Raw genomic sequence first — 24,691 nt, forward strand, 5'->3', positions numbered from 1 at the left:
CTTAAATTAATCCTTTCTCAATATGCCATATATTGCACTAATCAAATTTGTGTTGGAAATAACGCGGAAAAATTATTCCGTAAAAATATTGACGAGCAAAATAATCAATAAAAATGACACCGATAATTTTAACAGACTATGTTCAGGAACAAGCTTGAGAGTAAATTCTTCCACTATAAAATAGTAGACATACAAAGAGGGTGTTCTCTAGAAACTTTCTAGAGTTACAATGAGATAAAACTAAAATAGTAGCATTCAGGTGTTTCCCGAAAAACCCCAAAATAATTATCTTACTATTTTGTCTTTCCCTCAAAATAATTAGACTACCCTCTCACCAATTACATAAACTCCCCGTAAATAATTCACTCTTAATTGCCTCACAATGCCTCACTCTCAAACTCCCTCAAAATCCTAATTCTAAGGGTCTCCTTGGCTTTTATAAGCCAAGAAGGGTTGAAGAGTAAGCAACAATTGTTGCTGACAATTAATGTGCCAGCAGCAATTGTTGCTATGGCAATTAATGTGCCATATTTTGACCATCAAATTTCGGTGGTCAATCTTCAACAATTGGACCACAAATTGGTCCAATTTTCATTAATTACATTTTTATTTTTTATTTTTTTTTTCTTTTTTTAAATATATACAAATTATATAAATCAGTCCTTAATTAATATAAATTATAAAAATAGCTCCTCATTAATCGGAACTTTACAACAATTCTCCCCCTTTCGATTATATGAGGGCTTTTGTTATCCCTGCAGCCATTCGATAGTATTCGAACTTCTCCCTTGGTAAGATTTTCGTTAACATGTCTGATCCATTTTCATCTGTATGGATCTTCTCAAGTTGTAATAACTTCATCTCTAGCACATTCCTGATCCAATGATATCTCACATCAATATGCTTTGATCTGGAATGGAAAGAGGAATTCTTTCCAAGGTGAATAGCACTCTGACTGTCACAAAATAACTGATATTTTTCCTGACGGAAGCCAAGTTCATTAAAGAACTTCTTCATCCATAATAGCTCTTTACACGCTTCCGTTGCTGCAATGAATTCTGCTTCAGTTGTGGAAAGTGCGACACACTTTTGTAATCTTGACTGCCATGACATAGCTCCCCCTGCAAATGTAATCAGGTACCCTGATGTAGACTTCCTTGTGTCAGTATCACCAGCCATATCCGCATCTATGTAGCCAACTAGCATTGGTTCGGTATCTCCAAAGCATAAACACATTTTTGAAGTACCACGAAGATACCTGAATATCCATTTAACAGCTTCCCAATGTTCCCTTCCTAAATTTGAAAGGAATCTACTCACGACACCAACTGCATGTGCAATATCCGGTCGTGTGCATACCATGGCGTACATTAGACTTCCGACTGCTGCTCATTTCTTCCTTCTCTTTCTCAGTAGAAGGGCTCTGCTTGGAACTGAGTTTAAAATGATTAGCAAGAGGACAACTAACCATTTTAGATTTATCCATCTTAAACCTTTGAAGTACTTTCTCAATGTAATTCTCCAGCGACAACCATATCTTCTTGGCGCTTCTGTCTTGAATAATTCTCATGCCAAGAATTTGTTTTGCTGGCCCCAAGTCTTTCATGGCAAAAGACTTGCTCAACTGTTTCTTCAGATTGTTAATTCTAGAGATGTTCCTGCCAACAATCAACATATCATCCACATAGAGCAATAAAATAATGAAATCATCATCAGAGAATTTTTGAACGAAGACGCAGTGATCTGAAGTAGTCTTCTTGTAGCCTTGCTCCCCCATAACTGACTCAAACTTCTTGTACCACTTCCTTGGTGCCTGCTTTAAGCCGTAGAGACTCTTCTTTAGCTTGCAAACATAATCCTCTTTTCCTTTCTTCTTAAAACCCTCTGGCTGCTCCATGTATATTTCTTCTTCCAAATCGCCATGTAGGAAGGCAGTCTTCACATCCATTTGCTCAACCTCTAGGTTCTGACTTGCTGCTAACTGATAGGGGCGTTCCGTCCCTCTCTTTTGGCGTGGTTTACGGTTTAATCTAGGACTAAATAAATAAGTTTAATTACAAAAATAAGGAGTTTTAATAAAATAACGAAATAAAAATAAATTCCGCACTTTCGGTTAATTGTCTTTATTTTTGATTAAATTCAAAAACTAAAACGTCAAGCTAACTCGGCTCTCGAGAATTGTATTTCAGGTACGAGTAAGGAGCAAAATCCCACCGACATACGCGGGGCGTATCAACCTCCACGCGGGGCGTGTGACATCTAGTCAGAATTGACTACTCAGTCCACAGGCACCACGTGGGACTTACCCACTGATACGCGAGGCGTATGAACCATCACGTGGGGCGTATATGAAATAATACACTCAATCATGAAGGTCAGACTACATGGTCTCCTAAGTCAACAGGCTCTACGCGGGGCGTCATACCTTACACGCGGGGCGTATATGGAAATTCTTCAATCTAAAACATCCAGAGACTCATATACGCGGGGCGTTCTCCAGGCTATGCGTGGTGCAAAAGACTTAATTCAAGCTACTAAATCTCAGGAGCTCAACCACGCGGGGCGTACCCTAGTCTACGCGAGGCGTGGTTGAGACAACAAGATCTGAATTTGGTCCACATGCATGAGATTATTGACGGAATGGGTCAATACGCGGGGCGTCCTCAACCCTACGCGGGGCGTGTCATGGGAAAACTGCAGAAATAATGTATCTCCATGCTTGTATCTTGTGAATTTATAATTTTACCCCTAGCTTGATGTGTATAAATAAGGGTGATTAGCACCCATTTAGATATTCAGATTTTACATAGCAAAACTCTATCACCTTGAGAGTTTGTCCGTGTATTTCGTTACTCCGTGAAAGACCCGTTCCATCCTCGTCCACCAAGCTCGAGAGTTCCACCTCCAAGACCTAAGAGACGGCCTTGAGTCCGGTTAGCTAGTTCCGAGGGCTGATTCTTCCCTTTTCACTTGCTAATTAGCTTGTACTCTTCCTATGTACTAGGCTTGGTTGTATTCCGTATTCACGTTTTCCATATTTATAATTTATGACTTACAATCTCTATTTCTCTATATGTGTTGATGCTTGCTACTTGTTTTGATATTCGTAATTGATTATTGTGTAGGGGAACGTGATTTCCGATGCCATTCAGGCTATCTTTAGGGATTCATATAGGTGTTGCCTTACCGGAAGTGACACACCGGAAACCGTAGGAATTGACAAGCCACGGAACTTACGGGCCCTAGTTTCTAATCCCCAGCTTTAGACACGCCTTGACTAGGAACCATGTAGTCTAAGTACTTCACGGGTCGGTTACACTACACATAGTCGTCATTGCAAGAGTAAATCATTAACCATGTATATTTGGAGTCATTGTTTATCATACTTATAACTTATCACCATCCATATCACTTCGTGGAGTTTTCATTATATAAATCTGTCTCACCCGTAGATAGGAGTAGTTTGTAGTTATTTCCCAAATCAACCCAAAGTATTCACCGCTTAGATAACATTTGAAACCGAGTCGTTTAATACTTGTGTTTATAAATCCCGTGGATTCGATACCCGGTCTTAACCGGATTATTACTTGATACGACGGGGTACACTTGCCCCTAAGTAGTAGTGTCTAGTAGAGATAAGAGCATTTAGAAAGATCACATCCATAGTCGTAACGTACTCATCATAATATATATTTAGAGCTCTACCGGACACACATCAGTAACCCCAACACAGTACGAATGGATGTCATCTTCACCACCGGTGAGAAAATCTCGTCAAAGTCGATGCCTTTTCTTTGACTGTATCCCTTCACAACCAGTCTGGCTTTGAATCTTGGTTGTGAGCTAGCTTCTTCGTTCTTGATTCTGAACACCCATCTGTTCTTCAAAGCCTTATTGCCTTCAGGTAACTTCACCAGCTCAAAAGTTTTATTCTCATGCAAGGATTTCATCTCATCTTGCATGGCCTCAATCCACTTTTGCTTGTGTTCATCATCCATGGCTTCTTCAACGCTTTTTGGTTCTCCCTCGTCAGTCACTAGGACATAATCATTCGGAGAATATCTTGTAGAACGTTGAATGGCTCTACCGGATCTTGTTCGAACTGGGGAACGTTCTGCAACTGGTGGTTGATGGTGAACTTCTTCATCAGCATCAACTGGTTCATTCTAAATGGGAGCGTCTTGAGCAACTATCTCTGGTTGATCAATTTGAATTTCTTCTTTAACCTGTCTTGGCACCATTGTTGGAGGCACTAACTGAAGGCTTGGTGAGCTAGTTTCAGGTCCGGAAGCATCTTTTCCAGACTTCTCAATGTCTTCAATTGTATGGTCTTCTATAAAGACCGCATCACGGTTTCTGATTAACTTCTTCTGGACTGGATCAAATAACTTATAGCTAAATTCATCTTGGCCATAACCAATAAATATGCACTCTTTGGTTTTGACATCAAGCTTGGATCTTTCATCCCTGGGAATGTGGGCAAAAACTTTACAACCGAACACTCGCAGATGTTTATAGGAACAGTCTTTTCCAGACCACACCTTTTCTGGAACATCGTAATCCAGCGGGACACATGGTGAAAGATTCAGAATATAAGCTGCTATGACTAGAGCTTCACCCCATAACTCCTTTGGAAACTTTGTGAAAGTAAGCATCCGACTCTCTCCATTAAAGTTCTGTTCATTCTTTCAGCCAACCCGTTCAACTACGGTGTTTTTGGAGGAGTTTGTTGATGTCGAATACCATGCTCCTTGCAGTACACATTAAATGGACCAGTGTACTCTCCACCATTGTCTGTCCGAATGCACTTCAGCTTCTTGCCAGTTTGTCTCTCAACCTGGGCTACAAAATGCTTGAAAACATATAAGACTTGATCTTTTGATTTTAGAATGTATACCCATGTTTTCTAGAGTGGTCATCTATGAAAGTCACAAAATAATGAGCACCACCAAGTGACTTTGGAAATGTACCACATAGATCTGAGTGTACCAGATCTAATATATTTTCCACTCTAGAAGGAGAGGAGCTCTTGAAAACAACTCTGTTTTGTTTTCCAGCCAGATAGTTAGCACATTTATTTAAATTAACATGATCCAATCCAGTCATAATATTTTTCTTGGCCAATTTTGTCATGCCTTTCTCGGGCATGTGTGCGAGGCATCTATGCCATAATTCAATTGCGTTTTCATTCTCCACTGCGTTGATCGCTTCTTCGGAGAGCTTTGTCTGTATAAGATACAACTTTGAATATTTTCTGCCTCTTGCAACCACCATCGAACCTTTGGTGAGCTTCCATTGGCCATTACGGAAGGTATTACAGAAGCCTTCTTCATCAAGCTTGTCTACGGAGATCAGATTCAGGCGCATATCTGGAACATGCCTGACATCTTTCAATACTAACTTCATGCCATTCTCAGCTTCTAGGTGAACGTCACCTTTTCCCACAACTTTGGAGAAGTTGTAATTTCCCATCCTTACAACACCAAAATCTCATTGTGTGTAAGATGAGAAAAATTCCCTTCGAGGCGTGGCATGAATAGTAGCACCACTATCAATCACCCAACTAGTCTCCTGGGTTACAAGATTGATAATATCAGCATCATAGATAATATTGAACTCGGCAGCAACATTTGTTCGCTTGTCGTCGGTACTGTCATCTCTCTTCTCTTCCTTGCCTTTGCTTTTCTCTTGCTTGAGCTTCCTGCAGAATCTTCTAATGTGGCCTTTTTTCTTGCAGTGATGGCATTCAACATTGGCATACTTGTTGGATTTTCCCCTGCTCTTGCCTCTGTCTTTGGATCCTCTAGCTTCGCTCATTCCTCTAGAATTTACAACCAGAACATCTGATTGTGATGTAGAGGCTCCTTGTATCCTGCGCCGCATCTCTTCATTTAAAATTCCACTTTTGACAAACTCCATGGAAATTTTGCCATCTGGTGTTGAATTTGAAAGTGAAATTCTTAGAGTCTCCCATGACTCCGGTAAGGAAGCCAGCGTAAGTAAAGTAGTGAGCTCATTCTCAATTTTAAGCCCCATACTAGAAAGTTTATCCACGATCCCTTGGAACTCGTTCAAGTGGTCTGCGAGAGAAGTACCGTCTCGATATTTCAGTTGAATCAATTTGGTCAAATAAAATAATTTGTAGTTGCCGGTTTTTGAGGCGTACAAATCTTCGAGCTTATTCCACAACGTTCGTGCATGAGTTTCGCCAGCAATGTGATTATACACATTATCATCAACAAACTGTCGGATAAATCCGCAGACTTGCTCATGCTCGAAACCCCAGTCTCCATCCGACTTGTCGTCGGGCTTGTCTGTCCCGAACACCGGAAGATGCATCTTCGTCACATATAGGAGATCCTTCATTTTGCTTCTCCATATGTGGTAGTTTGAGCCATTTAGACTGACCATTTTGCTTGTCAATTTTGCCTCCATGTTGACTAGGCTCTGATACCAGTTGTTGGGAATAACGCGAAAAAATTATTCCGTAAAAATATTGACGAGCAAAATAATCAATAAAAATGACACCGATAATTTTAATAGCCTACGTTCACGAACAAGCTTGAGAGTAAATTCTTCCACTATAAAATAGTAGGCGTACAAAGAGGGTGTTCTCTAGAAACTTTCTAGAGTTACAATGAGATAAAACTAAAATAGTAGCACTTAGATATTTCCCGAAAAACCCCAAAATAATTATCTTACTATTTTATCTTTCCCTCGAAATAATTAGACTACCCTCTCACCAATTACATAAACTCCTCGTAAATAATTCACTCTTAATTGCCTCACAATGCCTCACTCTCAAACTCCCTTAAAATCATAATTCTAAGGGTCTCCTTGGCTTTTATAAGCCAAGGAGAGTTGAAGAATCATCAACAATTGTTGCCGGCAATTAATGTGCCAGCAACAATTGTTGCTATGGCAATTAATGTGCCATATTTTGACCACCGAAATTTTGGTGGTCAATCTTCAACAATTGGACCACAAATTGGTCCAATTTTCATTAATTACATTTTTTTTAAATATATACAAATTATATAAATCAATCCCTAATTAATACAAATTATAAAAATAGCTTCTCATTAATCGGAACTTTACAACAATTTGAGGAGAGATTCAATATGGACTCTTTATTTTGTATTATCCGCTCATATTAATTCAAATTGGATAAATTGTGGGTAATTAGATAATTACATCCATATCCTAACCCTAATGAAGAAACTTAAAAATGAGAGCTTTGTAGTTTCTTTTTCTCTCCTTTACCATGCGTCTCCCTTTCTTCTCCTTTCAACTGTGCTCTTAGTTTATAGATCTATCGTGTCTTCTTCCAACTGACATTAGCGTAGTTGATTCATGACCGAATAATACAATTGGACAAGTTTAAAGGGTAAATTGTTATAATTGAAAGTTGGAGGGGACAGTTGCAACGTTTGGACAAATTGAGGGGGTTATTTGTGTATTAAGCCTTTTCGTTTTTAAGAAATGAGAAAATGTATTGATTTTTAACATACATACTAATTATTCAAAAATACTGACGAAATTCCGTAGAATTTATTGACGGAATATATTCCATCTGAAATCCTAAATCATTTACACAAAAATTGCTTATACAATTTCTGTCAGGAAAAAGTGTCATGAAAATTACCACTATAATTTTTCGACAGAATTTTCATTCCATCAAAACATTCCGCTCTCAAGTTAAAATTCCGTCAAAACATTCCGATCTGAAGATTTGTTGAGTTCTTTGCATTCTTAGGATAATTAAGTAACTATTGAAAATTATTTTCATTTGTCTTTAAGTTTTACCTTTTGCCTAGACTGCTTGTGTGTGGATTCTAGCAAAACTTATTTTATTCTATATTTTATTTTTTTGGTCATTTGCTTAAATAATATTTATATAAAGGATATTGAGAATCTTAGAAATATTTTATTATTTATTTTTGCAAGAACAAACTTGACCGCCATTAAAGACTTTCCCCATCTTTGAAACTTTCATTAATCCAAATAATTAATTAAGTTTATTGTTTTTTTAAGTTATAAATTTGGACTTTCAAGTGTTATATTTCCAGTCATCTGTGAAGATGTCATGAAGCAGATAGCTCTCTCATCTCATCAGATATTTTATATTTGTTTTATTTATATAATAATTCATGAAAGAATATATTGTCCATTTCTGTGTTGTATATTATCAGAAATAATAGTAACAATTATTCTTAAGCCTTTTAACTCCTCGATTAAACGTTTAATTCAATTGATTTTTATGACATGGTATCAGGATGTTATATAGAACAATCCCATTTATTAATTAAATTTCAACACATCATGTGAACTTATTAAAAGTTTCCATTTTACTACTTTAAATTGTTGCTCCCGTGAGAAATGGCTTTGAGATGAAGCCTATAGTGTGTGTATATGTAAAGTGGCTCTTTTTAAATGAACTTTTTTCTATCCCACATGAAAATTTACAAAAGTTTCAAAACGTTTATATTGGTTTGGACTTTATGAACCTTTAAATTGTATTTAGTGGGTTTTAACAAATATACAACACATGCTCGCTAGCGAACCGAATTCATATTACACCTTCATCTGTCGAAATCGTTTTCAAGACAGTGACTCTTGCCATGACACAGTTCAATTTCATGATAAGCCAAACATGATATTTATTTGCAGTTGTTCGTGTATCCACGAAAAATGGCATAGTACCACTACTATTTGCATATATATATATATATAGATGTTGAGAAATTGAAAGATTAAATCTAAAAGTAATCATTTAGTCAATACTCAATTAAGTTATGCTCACGCCTTGACTTGAACTGCGCATGTTTTGATATATACAGACGTTTTGATGGAGGATGAAAAGAAAATTGTTGCGTAGAATTTATATTTGATTATGTAATAAAATATTGCCGGTCAAATATTAGATGACATAATATTTTTTCTTTTTAATATAAAGGTAAGATACTTCAAAAAAAAAAAAATAAAGGTAAGAATTTTTTTTTAATATGTATACAAAAGTGGAAAACTAGCTATGAGTTGAATATGTAACAAGAAATAATTGAAGGGTAAAGTCTACAGAAACGCATGTGAATTTTTTTTTTGATGTAACATTAAATAATACTTTATTATTATTTTTTTTACTGTTTTTATATATAAATAAAGTTGGATTAAACCTCTGTTTGGAGTTCTTTCAAAAAAAAAAAACCTCTGTTTGGAATTAAATTTGAGAATAATTTCAAAGTTGGGTGGGGTTAGAAAATAATTCTTAGGGAGGGGCTGTTTTTCTGACCATAATTAGTTTAGGTTAGCTATTGCCCTAATAAATATTAAAAAATAAATATTATTTTATAAAAATAAATATAAAAAGAAATTAATTTATCATTTTATAAAAATAAAATTATTATTATAATAATGTTATTGAATTTGTATTTTATAAAATTTGATTAAAAATAAAATTTAATTTTGCTTGAAAATGTTATGATTAAATTTGCACAATTTCATACGTTAGAGCTAAATCTGTACTTCACTTAAAACGTTACGGTTAAATATTTAGTGTATTACTAACAAAAAAAAATATTTAGTATATTAATAATAGAGTAAAATATTTTAGACATTTTCAAAGAAATTGTGATTAATTTATACGTAACAGGTTTAGTTTTTTTAAACTGTCTAAAATATTTTACTATATTATTAATATAGTTATGAAAAAAATGTAACTGATTCAATTTATCGACAAACTGGTTTAGAAGGTCTGACGTGGCTAAATAACAATCAAACAAATTTTTTTTCAAATTTTCGGTAGCGTATGGTTAAAATTGATCTTCCTTGGAAACGTTAGTGCTAAATTTGCATAATTTCATACATTAGGGCTAAATCTGTACTTCGCTTGAAACGTTACGGTTAAATATTTAGTGCATTACTAACAAAAAAAATATTTAGTATATTAATAACACAGTAAAATATTTTCGACAATTTTAAAAAAATTATGATTAATTTATATATAGCAGGTTTATTTTTTTGAAACTGTCTATAATATTTTACTGTGTTATTAATACAGTTACAAAAAATGTATAAAAATGTTTCAGTTTATCGACAAAGTGGTTTAGAAGGTTCGATGTAGCTAAATAACAATTAAACAAGTCTTTTTAAATTTTCGATAGTGTACGGCCAAATTTGATCTTGCTTGAAAATTATACAAATTTAATAACATCAGTATAATTTATATATAATTCTATTTTTATTTTTATAAATTAATAAATTAATTCTTTTTATAAATTTTATTTTTATTTTTATAAAAAATATAATTTTTATTTTTATATTTGTTTGGGACACTGGCGTACAGCCACTGTCCCACTAGTAGGCAGGAATCCCAGGGATTCCTGTCCACTAGCCATTACGGCGCGTATGGCGCCGTAATGGGACCATTCTACCAAAAAGTAACCATTACGGTTAAAAGTACACCGTAATGGTATCTAAACTAACCATGATTAAAAAAAACAGGCCCTTTCTAAGAATTAATTTCTAACCCTATCCAACTTTAAAATTATTTTCAAATTTAACCCCAAACAGAGGTTTAATCCAATAAAGTTACGATATATTTTATTATATAATATTATTATTTGAATGGAATCTTGTGTTTGGAGAGAGAAAAATGAGAAAATAGGTTGGAGTAAAAATATTATAACATCATCAAAATAGAGAAAGAAACTAAAGAAAATATGTTTGATATAGCAAAAATGATAAAATGGGTTGTAGATGGTCTTAGCATAATTAATAATACAATGAGCAACTCTATTACATCGAAACTGAAACGAAAGAGTTACAATATCAATATTCTGAAAGGGTTGAAAGAGGGAAATAATCACTAGTGGAAAAATGGTCATTTGCATCGGCCATCGACCGATGCAAAAGCTCTCGACGGAAATGTATTTGCATCGGCCGTTGGCCGATACAATTGGTTGAAGCATTTGCGTTGGCCCTTTCAAAGAGCCGATGCAAATACCGTCTCATTTGCGTCGGCCCTTTTAAGAGCCGATACAAATAATGTAGCATTTGCATCACACTTTTTAAAAGACCGATGCAAATGACGTTTTTCTGACAGAATTTGTGATGGGTTTTTGTAAATAGTAACATATTTAAAAAAATTTGGATTGAATGGAGCTCCATACAAACAGTAATCAACAACTTACATAATTTTACTAAAGATCTTATGAAAATAATAAAAGATTAAAAAAAAATAAAAAGTTCAAGAATCAAAGTTTAATACTACATTTCTTAACACCTCAACTACCAAAGTAGTTCCACGTTATTCATCTTTGCATTAAAAAGTTTAGTTGCTGCATATATTGCCCTTGTTGGATATGCCCTTGATGTTATACATGTTCTTCCTCCAAAACTCTCTATTATTGAATGATCTACCTGCAATGGAAATTCACTTCCTTAATTAATCATTCACTTCATCTAATTACCATATTCATTAATCAAAATTAATTAGCCAAACCTTACCAGTATAAAAAAAAGGGCGGCCCGGTCGCACTACGCGTCCCCGCTGAGCGAGGGCAAACCTTACCAGTATCCTTAATGAAAATTTTTCCCCTTCTAGCACTAGAACGTAGCTTCCATATATTTGTTTGTTGACATCATTTGCTACTGAAGATCTGTTTTGGTATGTACAGAAGAATGTTTTGAGATTGCTGTTTCTTCCATTGGCAATTTAGAAGTAGACAGGAGTTTGCTCGACGGGGCTTTCATCAGCAAGAACTAGAAGATCAAATGGTCCTAATGCGCCACTACAAGAAAATTGTGATTTCCCTACGGAATTTACCTGCGGAAATATTTCCGCTGCAAATTACCAGCGGAATAGCAGCGGATTGGTTTCAGCTGCAAATTACCAGCGGAACAGCAGCGGAAATTAATTTCCGCAGGTGAATTCCAATTTCAGCGCTGTTAAAAAAATTCGCCCATAAATTACCAGCGGTTAGTTTATAACACCGGTGGAATTCCCTTGGTATAGTAAAAAGAAAAAATTAATAAAAGCGTGAAATGAAAATTTTGGCTTCCCCCTCTTTTTTCAATTTTGTATTTTCTTTCCCCCCTCAACCTCAAATTGGTACTCCGCTTCTCAACAAAATTCAGTACATCGCCTCTTTCCCCCTCCTCCCTGAAACCAAATTCTCCACCCCTCTCTCCTCTTTTCCTCTCCTCCACCAAGACCATCGACCGGTCAGTACTACGGGATAAGCTTCAGACTATGTGGCATGCGAGGAACATACCCATAATAGTCCGATGCTCTCAAACGGATTTCTCCACCCCTATCCCCTTTCCCTCTCTTCTTTTTTATCGGAAACCTCAAACCAATTTCTCTGTAATCGCCGCCTCACCCCTCAGAAACGCATTGCTCAATTGCATGTAACCAGCAGCTGCATTCAGAACTCCCTCTTCCATCAAGCGGCCAGATTTCGCAAATTTTACTTGATTTTAGGTGAGATAACTGGTTTAATTTGAATGGGTTTGCTTTAATTGTGAAATTCCATAACTTTTGCTTGTGGGTTCAACTTATTTTGGTTGGTTCAGTTTTATGCTTGACTAATAACACGAATTATGTTGAGGAATTTTGTTTAGTTGGTTAAATTTTATGCTTGATCATTCTAATAATGTTGATTTACTGCAGAGAAAATAGTTGCAGCATTGCGTGATGATAAAAGAAATTGTTCTTTCCATCTCAAATCCTCCTTGTAAGGAAAAAAATTACTTGAGGTATCTACTGAATCCTTTAAAATTGGAGAATGAAATTTAATGTTGTGAGTTGGTTCTTACGTTTTTTTAAATATCTAATGTTCATTTATTTTACTGATATAATTTTATGGGCTAATTACAAATCTAGCCCAATTAAAAGGGTCCATTTACATATCTAACCCATTTTGCTTCAATATCACCAAATTAGACACTTTCATCCACTTTGGACAAGAATACCCATATTTCTATTCGATCCATTCTTCTTCTTCGATCGATTCTTCTTCTTTCTTCTTCGATCGAATCTTCTTCTTCGTTCGATTCTTCTTCTTCTTTCTTCTTCGATTGGTTCTTCTTATTCTTCTTCTTCAGTTCATCTTCTTCAATTTCTGATACCAATCGTTAGTGATTATTGAAGTATTATGTTCAATTTCCCGTAGAAATGGTATGTTTTTAGCTTATATACATGTTTTTCTTGCTAGTCTTGCCTCTTTCTTCATCTGTAATGGTATTGTTTCAATTTCCTCTATTTTCCACCATTTTTTGTCAATTTCCTCCATTGTTGTCGCATTTATGACGAATTTGTCGCATTACGTCACAAATGCGACACCACTTCACAAATGCAACAATCGCTGTTGCATTTTGTCGCAAATTGTTGTCGCATTTCGTCGCAAATGCGACAACTTGCTGTCGCATTTCGTCACAAATGCGACAACCGTTGTCGCAGATGCGACAAATCTTGTCGTATTTGCGACGAATTCGTCACAAATGCGACATCACAGCAGTTCAATTGTTAGATTTTTTTTTCTTTCTTATTTTTTAAGATTTCCTTCCTAATCCTCTTCCGCAGACACTAGTTCTTCAAAGGTTGAACGAAACAAAATCTCTTCTCTCTATAAACCACCGTCTTTTCGCCCGTTTGGGATGACGAGAAAGACGTTTAAATAACGAATCAACATCGTTGCAAATGGGCCATTATGCAGTTATGTATTGATGTTTAAATTATGTTTGTGATTATAGGTACAAGCTTTATGTTTAGGGGCTAAACTCTTTTTCGCCCATTTGCAACGATGTTGATTCGTTACGTTTGGCACCAAAAATTGTTGCATTGGGGCCAAAAATGGCCAAAGGCAACGATTTTGGTCAATTTATTTTCGTTGGTTAATTCACGGTTGCCTTTTCTCTTAAAGGCAATGAAAACATTCACAAATGCAACAATGAAGATATCATTGCTTTTGTTTTGAGCATGAGCAACGGTCAAAGGATACGACTAAAAGGCAACGAAACATGAACCATAATGCAACGATTTTACAATTACTAATCGTTGCGTTAAATAAGTCATGGCAACACTATTTTAAACTAAAGGCAACGTTTTTATCCCAAGGCAACAATTATTTTTCTAATTCAACGGTTTTTGGCTAGTAAAAGCCACACAATTTTATAGCAAAGGCAACGAATTTAATTTATAACAACGATGTTTCTCTTACAAATGCAACATTTTGTAACATTAAAGGCAACGATGTTTAGAACTAAGGGCAACGATGTTTTGTTTAGAAAGGTAACGATGTTTAGAGTAGAAGGCAACAATGTTGTAACATAAAATCAACGATGATATTTATAATCCAAAAGGCAACGCCTGTTTAAATAAGCATCCACAAACAACAAAATCCAAAAGTACCTAAATAATAAAATCCCAAATCCTAAAGTATCACAAGCATAAATAAATCAGTAATCGTGTTCATTTGAACAAGAAATTCAAGATGAGCTGATAGTTCATTCTTCACTCTCTAATCTCATTCTTCACTTCATCTATGACGTCCTCTCTAATTTCCATTTTGAATTGTTCTTTTGCATCTTCAGACATGAGGTCCTTACTTGTAGTAGTTGAAGATTCGGCACTCCTATAACCTTTTGTTTTCTTTATGGTGCCTATTCAGCCAACTAGATATTCACGACCATACGATGATGAGCATCCAAGTATTTCATCAATCTGCGTAATGTTTTGCCTAGCAGATGACAACTCTTTAATCCTTGACTGTAAAATAAAAACATGAAAACAAACAGAAGAATATGATTTAAAAAGTGCAGACACTTAAACCAGAAAAAATCTGATTTAAATAAAGTGCAAAAAGTTAGAGAAGCATCTGAGTTCTTATAACAAAGTAAAATCCAATAACCAATTAAAATCGAAGACATACCTATTCTTGTGACTAGCACGATTCTCTAACCAATATTCACCTCACTGGCATATAAACAGAAAACCTTACTTGAAATGGGAAGTCCAAGATACATCTAATCTGCCCAACAAAAAGTACAAATTATCATTGTATGTTCGCACAAACAAGATTATATATTCAATAAAAATAACCCTATCGATCTAGGGTAACTTTAAAATTATGGATGTGTTACCAGCCCTTGATTTGGATCTAGTTGTAGGACCCTGCATCTTCAAATCAGTTTGTGACCCAAACTTGGGCATTTTTCTTTCTTGTGGAATAGAAATTTAGTGCTCAATTTTAAATAACCCTACAGTCTCAAGAATAAGTTCGATTAGAAATGTCACCCTCTCTTTGTTGCACCATCTGCTCCGTAAAAAGGAAGTACAAGCCAAGATATGACTACTTACAAAATTTCTAGCTAGTAGAGTATGCGAGCTCTAACTAATAGGAAATGTAAAAATAAAGATCTAATTAAGATACAAATATGCAGCTAATAGGAGAGATAAACCTTAGCAAGTTGAAGAAATTTTGGCCTAGATAAGGATACATGGAACAATTTTTGGTTCAGTTGGCCTAGATAAAATTCACAGATTCTACAGAGTTTAGAATGCAATAAAATTACCTCCGAAGGAAAATCAAAAGCAGAAATGAGAAAATTGAAGAGAAAGTGGGTTTTTGTACCCACAGAGTCTAGGAGAAAGAGGTTGAAGAAATGACTGAAACAACAAATTGGGGCAAAAGTCCCACTTCACTAGACTGAGTCTTTCAAAATAGGGTCTGCTCTGCAATGTTTATAATATTGGTGTGTGATCATCAAAATCTCAAATTACAGTCCTAAAAATGTTTTTTTTATTCTTTTAAATATAATATGCATATATTGAAAAGAATAAATGCCTATAACTATGCCTCATAGGCCCAATAAACAACTTGAGCTTAGATGAATAATCATAGAAAAAAGGGTAAATTCAAAAAAAAACCTATGTGGTTTCATGTTCTTCCAAAAAAACCCTTGTGGTTTGTTTTTACAAAAAAAAACCCATGTGGTTTATGCTGTTACCCAAAAAACGGAAAATAACTTAACACCGTTAAAAAGCTGACGTGACACAGGGGTAAAATTGGAAAATCGATTTTTTTCCCTCTCTCTCCTCCTTCCTTCTTCCTCCTCCTCCTCTTCTTCTTCTTCTTCTTCTTCTTCTCCCCTCCTTCTTCTTCTTCTCCCCTCCTCCATTCTTCTTCTTCTTCTTCTTCCTCTTCCTCCTCCTTCTTCCTTGTTTTTTTTTTCTTTTTTTTTTAAGTTTCGGAAATTTCCAGATTTCTGGAAATTTCCAGATTTTCGAAGAAATCTGGAATTTTCCAGATTTCCGACGGAAATCTGGAAATTCCAGAATTCCATCGAAAATCTGGAAAATTTCCAGATTTCCATGAATTTAAGTAGTGTTTGGTCACCGTCGCCGTCGTTTTCTCCTTCTGCTCATTGCTCCTTCAATGGAGTCACTTGCGATACGGATTTTAGAGTTGTTTGACAAGTCCAGATTCAGCAATGAGCTCATTTTCCCAATAGATTCAGGAATTTCACCATTGAGATTAGCGAAAGTAAGAAACAGATTCTCCAGTTTTGTTAAATTGCCTATTTCTTTAGGCAGAGGGCTTGATTTGAATGGATTATAAGACATCTCTAATCGAATCAGATTGCTCAGATTGCCTAAAAACCCAGGTATTGGACCAGTAAACAAGTTGTGCATCAGATTAAGAACTTCCAGGGATGGAAAACTGCCAAAACTAACCGGTATATCACCGGTAAAATTGTTACTCGAGAGATCAAGCACCCTCAAATTACGAAACACCGGCGAGAAATCAGGCAACTGACCAACGAATAAATTACTATACAGGTTCAAGACATGAATACGTGAACATGGAGATAGAGCAAAAGAAGACAGAGAACCATTGAAAAAATTATCACCTAGTGAAAGGTTCTGAAGAGTCCGAATTCGACAGAATCCAGAAGGAAAAGCACCAGCAATTCCGAATCCAAATAAATCAATTGAAATTACAGTTTGATTCTGATGATCACAAGTAATGCCAGTCCAGTTACAGGGGCTATAATCAGTACCTGAAACCCAGTCGTCGAGCTTCCCATTAGGGTCATGGAGTTGCCCATTCTTGACTCTAATTAGAATTTGAGTATCGGCAGTGAGAGAAAGAAGAAGAAGAAGAAGAAGGAAAAAAATAAAAAAATAAAAAAAATTCGATTTTCCAATTTTACCCCTGTGCTACGTCAGCTTTTTAACGGTTAAGCCATTTTCTGTTTTTCGGGGTAACGGCGTAAATCACAGGGGTTTTTTTTGTAAAAACAAACCACAAGGGTTTTTTTGGAAGAACATGAAACCACAGAGGTTTTTTTTGGAATTTACCCTAGAAAAAAATAATAATAATATGAGAACTAGTCCTCTTGAAGTATACCAAAAGGTGTTTAAACAAATTAAAAGGTATTTGCCTATGTTGTACCAAAAAAAATGTTTGTCCTACATTAAAGGGGCATTTGAAGAACTGGACATCACAATCGGGGAAAAATTCAGCATAATGATGCAATTTAAAGATAAATTAACTAGTCTTTCTTATAATAGTCTTGAGCTACATATGGATAGGCTACTAAATTGAATGGAACCTATGGCCAAAATTCAGCTCTCTTCCCTGTGCTCTTCACTTTTTTAGTACCTTGTTTGGCTCTATATACCCACTCACTATTGCTTTGCTTTGCTTTCTGTTCACATCCACTATCATTAAGAAAAAAATTCATGAACCATGTGCAATTAGTTCCTTAATGTACCAATTCAACTAATATAATTAAGTAGCTATTAACATTTAATAGAGGTAACTAGATTAGCCAATTGGCTCATTCACAATCTTTAGTTAGAGGTTGTGTTTGGTTTGGTGCATTTATGGTTACAAATTGATGGATATTCTTAACAAGTAGGATAAACTAGATGTCTTTTTTACTATTCTCAATAACTAGATTATATATCAGTTTCTGTTGAAATAAAACTATAGCAAGTCATTAAGTTGATAGCAGCTTAATATATGTCAAATTCATTGTTCATAGAGTTGTGTTTCCATGAAAAATTGTGACAATATAAATAGAAACTGAATAGAAATGGCGTTAATCCCATTAAGATTAACACATTAAATAGCATATTTACTTTCCTTCAAACCTTTAATTATCACAAATCTGAAAAATCAAGCCCAGATGCGTCAAAATTTTAGAAACCCAAATTTCATAAAAATTGCAAATGGATAGGAGAGGTTGAATCCAAAAAAGAAAAACACTAACCACGAGATAAAAAAATGAGCTGCAATAATCGAAAACAGAACCAAGGCAATAGGTGTTACCTCTTTTCGGGAGAATCCAACTGAGAAAGAACCAACCCAAACATCATTATTCGAAATACAAGTTTCAAATAGAACTCAGAAAAATACAAACAACAACCAGAAACAAGGGACCAAATGAATTTTAACTCACCATCTTTGAAGCGAAGAGAAGGAATGAGAGGCGACACTGAGTTTTAGGGCTTTTTGAAATACGAAGCCTGATGATGGAATCAGACTTTGAATCCATGCGCTTGCAAGTTGAATAACATCCTAGCAAGTGCAGCAAAAGTATTTCCTAACCAATTTAGATTCAGTGATACTGAGTTAGCTACTAAACCCATGCTTGTTCGATTTCAGCATTAACAGCTAAAAACAGACCTGATATAGTATACTACTACACTCTGTAGGACCTTAGTTGCATATATATAGAAGGGACAAAATTGGTTTCAACTCTATAATCTCTATTATATATTTTCTATAGAAGAGGCAGAATTGGTTTCAAATATTCTATTACAAAATTTGGTTAGAGGTTATTACGAGAGAGCTTTATATTCTCTTAGTTAATTGGTTTCAACTCGTAATAATTATATTAATGGTCTTCCCTATATACAGAAGAGACAGAATTACAAGTCTAGCAAGAGTGCTTATTAAGACAAGTCCACAACAAGCTCAATAGGAATAGAAAACAACTAAGCAATAAAAATAACTTAAGTAGAAGAACAATCTCAATAGAAAGAGCTGCTTGTTAATAGCAAGGAACGTGGAAGCTGGTAAAATGATAAAAAGGAACAACTTAAAAGTCATATTGTCTCCTGATATAATGTGTAACGCATTCCTGTACACACAAATATTGTTTAGGCTTAAGGTGTATATAGGCAGAGATAAAGGCCCAACTGTCGGAATCACCCCTATCAGGGTGGTTTCGTACCCCTGTCACTGGAAGATTGAGGTTGGGGGTGAAAACCTCCAAAATATCAGTTTAGTATTCGTCACTATATGATTTGTTGTTGTATGTGAAAATAAAGAATTGAATGTAGAAAAGAAAATAGGTACCAGAATTCCATTAGTGAAACGAAGGAAGACAGTCTGTTGAATAGCATAAGCAGCAAGAGATAATTCCCCAAGATGACCTACAAATAACTGAGTAATTACTATAAAACCAAATCCTGAAACTCTAGCCACCATTCCTGGAAATGCAACCCTCCTCTGTCCACGCCCTGCTTTTCAAGCTCTCACTATTTCCCACTTCTTCTGATACCAGAAGCCTCTCTTCCACTGCTTTCACCGTATTTCTTTCTTCTCTACAATAAAAAAGAATCCAAAAGTGACATCAATTACTCGGTTCGAAACAGAACAAAACGAAATGAAAAAGAAGGAAGAAGATATACCTTAACCAATTTTGATGGTGTGGCTGTAGAGTTGTATTTATTTATTCAGTTCATAGAAAGAGAGAGAGAGAGGAAATAAGGTTTTGAAGAAATATTAGTGAGCTGCTTGTTAATAGCAAGGAACATGGAAGCTGGTAAAATGATAAAAAGGAACAAGAAGAACAAAAGAGGTTCGAAAAAGTTGGACATTCATTTTGTTAATAATATGTAATTTACACTTTTGCAGCACAAAACAAACAATTAGGAAATCTAAATGAAATCCTAAGAGCTAAATTCTACAATTAAATGTAATTTACACTTCTAGTTCTTCAATCATATTTGTAATTCTAGCATGCAAATGCAGTGTTGCATTATACTAGTGTTCTCATTAGGAGAGAATGTAAAGTAATTATCTCAGCGTCAGGTGAACACCTTGTAAATACTCAGAAACTCCTTATCAAGAGGTACAAATCCCTCTAGATTGGGTTGAAGCCCTTTTGAGGTCCCTAAATTTTATTGTTTTCCCACATTTGAGATTATAATTTTTTATTTTTACACACTAAGACCCTTAATATTCATCAACCTACATATCAAATCCTTGCAAAGCCTAAACGGAGCTCTGATCAGAATGTAAATGTGTAGTTTTATAAATGATCAAGGCTCAAAATGATCAAGTATTAATCACTACATTAAATTGAAAAGTTCAGCTATAGGCTTACTCTTGATCATACATATTTTCCGCTATCTGTAGAAAGTCCTGGTTTGTTGAAACAAGAGGAATCCAGCCAGCCTGCAAATTTGGCTCTCTGAACATAACGTGTGTTGTTTCATTGTCAGGGACATCCAGAGCCAAGTCATTAAGAGATTCTACTACCCTTCCAAAACCTTTTGTCATCTAGTACGAGGTTATGAGCCCTGAATGGAAACTCAGGGTTAAGCAATCCCCATAATCTATCATTCCTCTTCTCAATAATTGCTACCAATGCTTTTTTGACAACTTCATGGTGAAAAAATGGCATTTCTAATTCCTTAATGCACTGGCGAGCTTTCCTAATTTTTACACACTAATCAATGTCAATCAAAGAATATATTTTCAGGAACTTTTGAAATTGAACAAAACAAGCTTCATTGTTAATAAAACAGGATTACTGGCAACTTTTGTTTTTCCCAAATACCAACCATGCAATCACTTATCTAAAAGAGGCCCTAATTGGCCAATCTACCATAGTAAAAAAGCCATGAATTGTTCCACAACCATTAGATACATCACAAAGAAATTCCTTATTAATCAACATATCTGATATCATTGCTTAATAAGTTTTTTCACCATTATTAACTTCTAATCTCTATGATTAAGTCTCAACCAAATGCCAACAAATTGTTAATACTAAAGCTTAAGCATATACTCTAACATGCAGTTTGAACAAACACCCAAATATAGCAAAAAGAAATGGTTCCAGCACATCATGTGCATAAAACTAAGCTGAAACAAATTAAGAAAGCGATCTAAAAAGTAAAGAGAAAGGAGGAGACAATGTACTAGTTACCTAGCACTGGAAACTGGCCAAGGGATATCCACTGGGCAGTGGTAAATGGAATCAGTGAGAGCAGCGAAGACCGGTGGAGGCTGCTATTCGTGCCTTGTGCTATTCGTGCATTGTCTCCATAGCATCTGATTCCAAATTGGAAATTTCTCAAATAGGGAAATCGTGCATTGGTGAGGATGGAGTAGGGTTGCCGGTTATCAAAGGGATCGACCGTGAAGATGGAGGAGGGTTCGAGAATTGCCTTGGTCGCGTCGGATTGCAAATTGGAAATTTCTCAAATAGGGAATTGTACGTTGTTGAAGATGGATTAGGGTTTGCCGGTTATCAAAGGGATGGACCGTGAAAATGGGGAAGGGTTTGCAAAGGCAAATCCTTTCGGAAGATGAAAAGGGATCGACCAACTGTGAAGATGAAGGAGGGTCAACGAAGGGAAAACCTTTCGTGAATGCCGAGGATTTGGAAAGGAAAAAGGAGAAAACAGAGAACTGAAAAGGGCATGAGAAATAGAAAGGATTTGTTGTATTCTTTTGGGAATGAAAAGAGAATAGAGGTGGAATAATTACATTAGGAGGGAGATGAAATTTTAGGGATTAGGAGGGAGATGAAATTTTAGGGATTAATTTAAGAGCCATTTACATTGGCAGACCAAAATATTTTGGAGGGAATAGTTTTTAACTAAATTTTTAGTGAATAATTTTTAACTAAATCTTTTCTTATACCTTTTCTATTAGTTTTTAATTTATAATTTATTTTATTTCTTTTAAAAGGATAATTGAATCACAACTATATTTTTATTAATAAATAATTAATTTTCACAATAATAATTCTTTTTTTAAATAGTAATATTTTTTTCCATTTTTCACTTTGAAGCATTTTCTTCATTATTAATTGGGTTAAGGTGCAAAAATACCCCTAACGTTTTGGGCCAGGAGCAATTTTACCCATAACTTCTAAAATGGTGCAATTTTACCCCTAACGTTGGAAGCCAAGAGCAATTTTACCCCTAATGTTAATAAATTGGGTCAATTTGAGAAATAATTCATCAAACTGTCTTCTCGGTCATGAATCTTGTTATCTACACTTCATATGCGTGTCATTTTATTAGTAACAAATCACAAACATTCATTGGGATGTGAAAAAAAATAAAAAATAAAAAATATACTGTCTTTTTGTACGGATTCGACAAAAAAAATAAAAAAATCCACCGAATTTATAAATATTAATCTCAAATTTTATTATTAAATTATAAAAAACATGAAATCTTTTTTTAGAACGAATTATTATGTAATTGGTACAGAATAATCAACAAAAATATATGTGTTTTATAATAGTGTCTGAAATTGATCCAATTTATTAACGTTAGGCGTAAAATTGCTCTTGGCTTCCAACGTTAGGGGTAAAATTGCACCATTTTAGACGTTAAGGGTAAAATTACTCCTGATCCAAAACGTTAGGGGTATTTTTGCACCTTAACCCTTATTAATTTTTGGAAGAAATTTTTTATTGTTTATTACTTTTAATATTTTTTATTAACCTATAATTTTGTCAAATTCAATTAGTATAGTTTTTCTTAGAGGTGGCAAAATGACACACGACCCGATTACACGACACGGATTTTTAGTGTTAGTGTTGAGCTAAATAGGTAATAGGTCATTTTTGGGTTGACACGAAACTGACACGCTAATTTTTGGGTTGGGTTAGTGTTGATAAGTGAACCCGAAAACGACACGAAATGACACGGATATTAAAAATTATTGTTATATTCTCTAGTGTTTTTTTTATGTCACTTTATTAATAAAGATAATAAAATTATAATTATTAATTGCAAATATTGATTTGAATTTCCTAAATTGTTATAAACACATTACATGACCCTCTAACATGATATTATCGAACTTTTCAATAATTATTGTTAACATACTAATCTAAAAATGATATAAAATGTTTAAAAACAGTACCATATCTTCTTATATTTTTAAGAGTTATTATTAATATATATGCATAACAAAATTACATGTAACCCGAAAACACGACACGAAATCGACACTAACCCGAACAGGTTAACACGACTTTGCCACGAAAGTTTTTGGGTTGGGTTTGGGTTTACTCTTTTTGACACGAACCCGAAATGACACGATACGAACACGACTCGAACACGATAATTGCCAGGTCTAGTTTTTCTATTTTTTTAGTAAATAAATGCAATTATTTACAAATTATATATAGAATCTTTGATTAAAAAGTGTTGAAATTAAATTTATAAAATTAAATAGGTATAATGATTGTATTTTTATTAAATGCAACGTTGAAATAATATATTTACATGTACACCGTTGCTTTATCTAATTATCAAGTTAAATAGGCAACGACATGTCACAAATACCATATTATTGTTGCCTTAGTTCAAATTGAACAATTAAAAATAAATCAAAGGCAACAGTTGATACATAATCGTTGCTTTACACTTATATAGACATGAGCAATTAAAAAAATTAGATAATGCAACGATTTATGGCAACGATTTTTTAAAATTGGTTGCTATAGGCAATCTATAGTGTAGTGTCAGTGCCTCTGCTTCTACTGCAACTGAACTCTTTATTGGATTCACCTGTTCTCTCAAGGACCTTCCTTTCTATCTCAAACCCAGCTTCAGAATCTAGCTGCAAACCAATTACTATTTAATCTAACATTTATTCATTCAAAGGAAAGGATTACATTGAAATTGGTGGTTCTGAAGATAAAATGACACTCCTAAAAGGGGTATGAATCATGTTTTATCCCTTTCATCTGATTGAATTAAATACCTATTAGACAAAATTGCACATGTTTGAGAATAAAATGCTAACTGCAGAGCCTTTATTCTCAAATTCAAATTTACTCGTGACAACAGAGGGAAAGGACATATGTGAGAAATGCTTCAATTATGAGAGAGGGATGACATCTAATTGAAATGTTCTTGTTCTGACAAACTTGGCTAGCAATGGTAATTACTGATATAAGGTTGGGGACCTAATTCATAATTTTTAAAAGCATGGGGGCCTAATTGATTTCAATATAAGTTAGTGGCTAATTTGAGCTATAAGCCATTGTAACTCCACAAGCACAGTTAACATGAAATATAGCTTAAATTTGCTAATATGATAGACTTTTGTTGGATTGTGAATCCCTTCCTTTTCTATTAATCATGAAAGGGGTATTTATACAATAGTATGATTCCTATAATTATGCTAGAGGTAATTATAATAGGAAATACAATAAAATTATGGTATAATTCCTATAATTATGCTAGAGGTAATTATAATAGGAAATACAATAAAGAGAGAATATTAACATATATAACAATATCTAACACACCCCCATAGTCGAAACGGGAGGAGGACGCACGTTGAGACTAGCCCGAAAATCATCAAACAATACATAAGAAAGGCCTTTGGTGAAGATGTCTGCAAGTTGATGTCGA

The 24,691-nt window shown here is 34.7% G+C and overlaps 1 protein-coding gene across 24 annotated transcripts; it reads right to left on the reverse strand.

Moving 5' to 3' along the window:
* Nucleotides 1–14,321: 14,321 nt before the first annotated feature.
* LOC136222304 (protein DETOXIFICATION 21-like) lies at nucleotides 14,322–21,877 on the reverse strand. 24 transcript variants are annotated; one of them, XM_066009927.1, is made up of 9 exons: nucleotides 21,232–21,876; nucleotides 20,404–20,599; nucleotides 19,706–19,728; nucleotides 19,371–19,618; nucleotides 18,469–18,587; nucleotides 18,339–18,358; nucleotides 15,146–15,258; nucleotides 14,931–15,029; nucleotides 14,322–14,767 (listed from the first exon to the last, which is right to left on the reverse strand). In XM_066009927.1, exons 4-7 carry the CDS (start codon nucleotides 19,500–19,502, stop codon nucleotides 15,236–15,238), a joined length of 294 nt encoding a protein of 97 aa, XP_065865999.1. In that variant the 5' UTR covers nucleotides 19,503–19,618; nucleotides 19,706–19,728; nucleotides 20,404–20,599; nucleotides 21,232–21,876; the 3' UTR covers nucleotides 14,322–14,767; nucleotides 14,931–15,029; nucleotides 15,146–15,235. The 24 variants fall into 24 exon arrangements, 23 of the variants coding, with proteins under 23 accessions (XP_065865999.1, XP_065865998.1, XP_065865985.1 ...); XM_066009926.1 differs by having other exon boundaries at nucleotides 15,142–15,258; XM_066009913.1 differs by having other exon boundaries at nucleotides 15,146–17,725; nucleotides 18,469–18,612; nucleotides 21,232–21,870.
* Between the last annotated feature and the right edge of the window lie 2,814 nt (nucleotides 21,878–24,691).

This window comes from Euphorbia lathyris, chromosome 3 (assembly GCF_963576675.1).
Source record: "Euphorbia lathyris chromosome 3, ddEupLath1.1, whole genome shotgun sequence".
In the NCBI taxonomy this organism is placed as follows: Eukaryota; Viridiplantae; Streptophyta; class Magnoliopsida; order Malpighiales; family Euphorbiaceae; genus Euphorbia; species Euphorbia lathyris.

Coding starts and splice junctions, on each gene's coding strand:
- LOC136222304 (XM_066009912.1), bottom strand. CDS start 19,502: ATGGTGGCTAGAGTTTCAGGATTTGGTTTTATAGTAATTACTCAGTTA. Junction 18,359..18,468: donor TTCTCTTCGCTTCAAAGATG/GTGAGTTAAAAT, acceptor GTTCTTTCTCAG/TTGGATTCTCCCGAAAAGAG. Junction 17,726..18,338: donor TTGGATTCTCCCGAAAAGAG/GTAACACCTATT, acceptor TCTTAATGATAG/TGGATGTGAACAGAAAGCAA.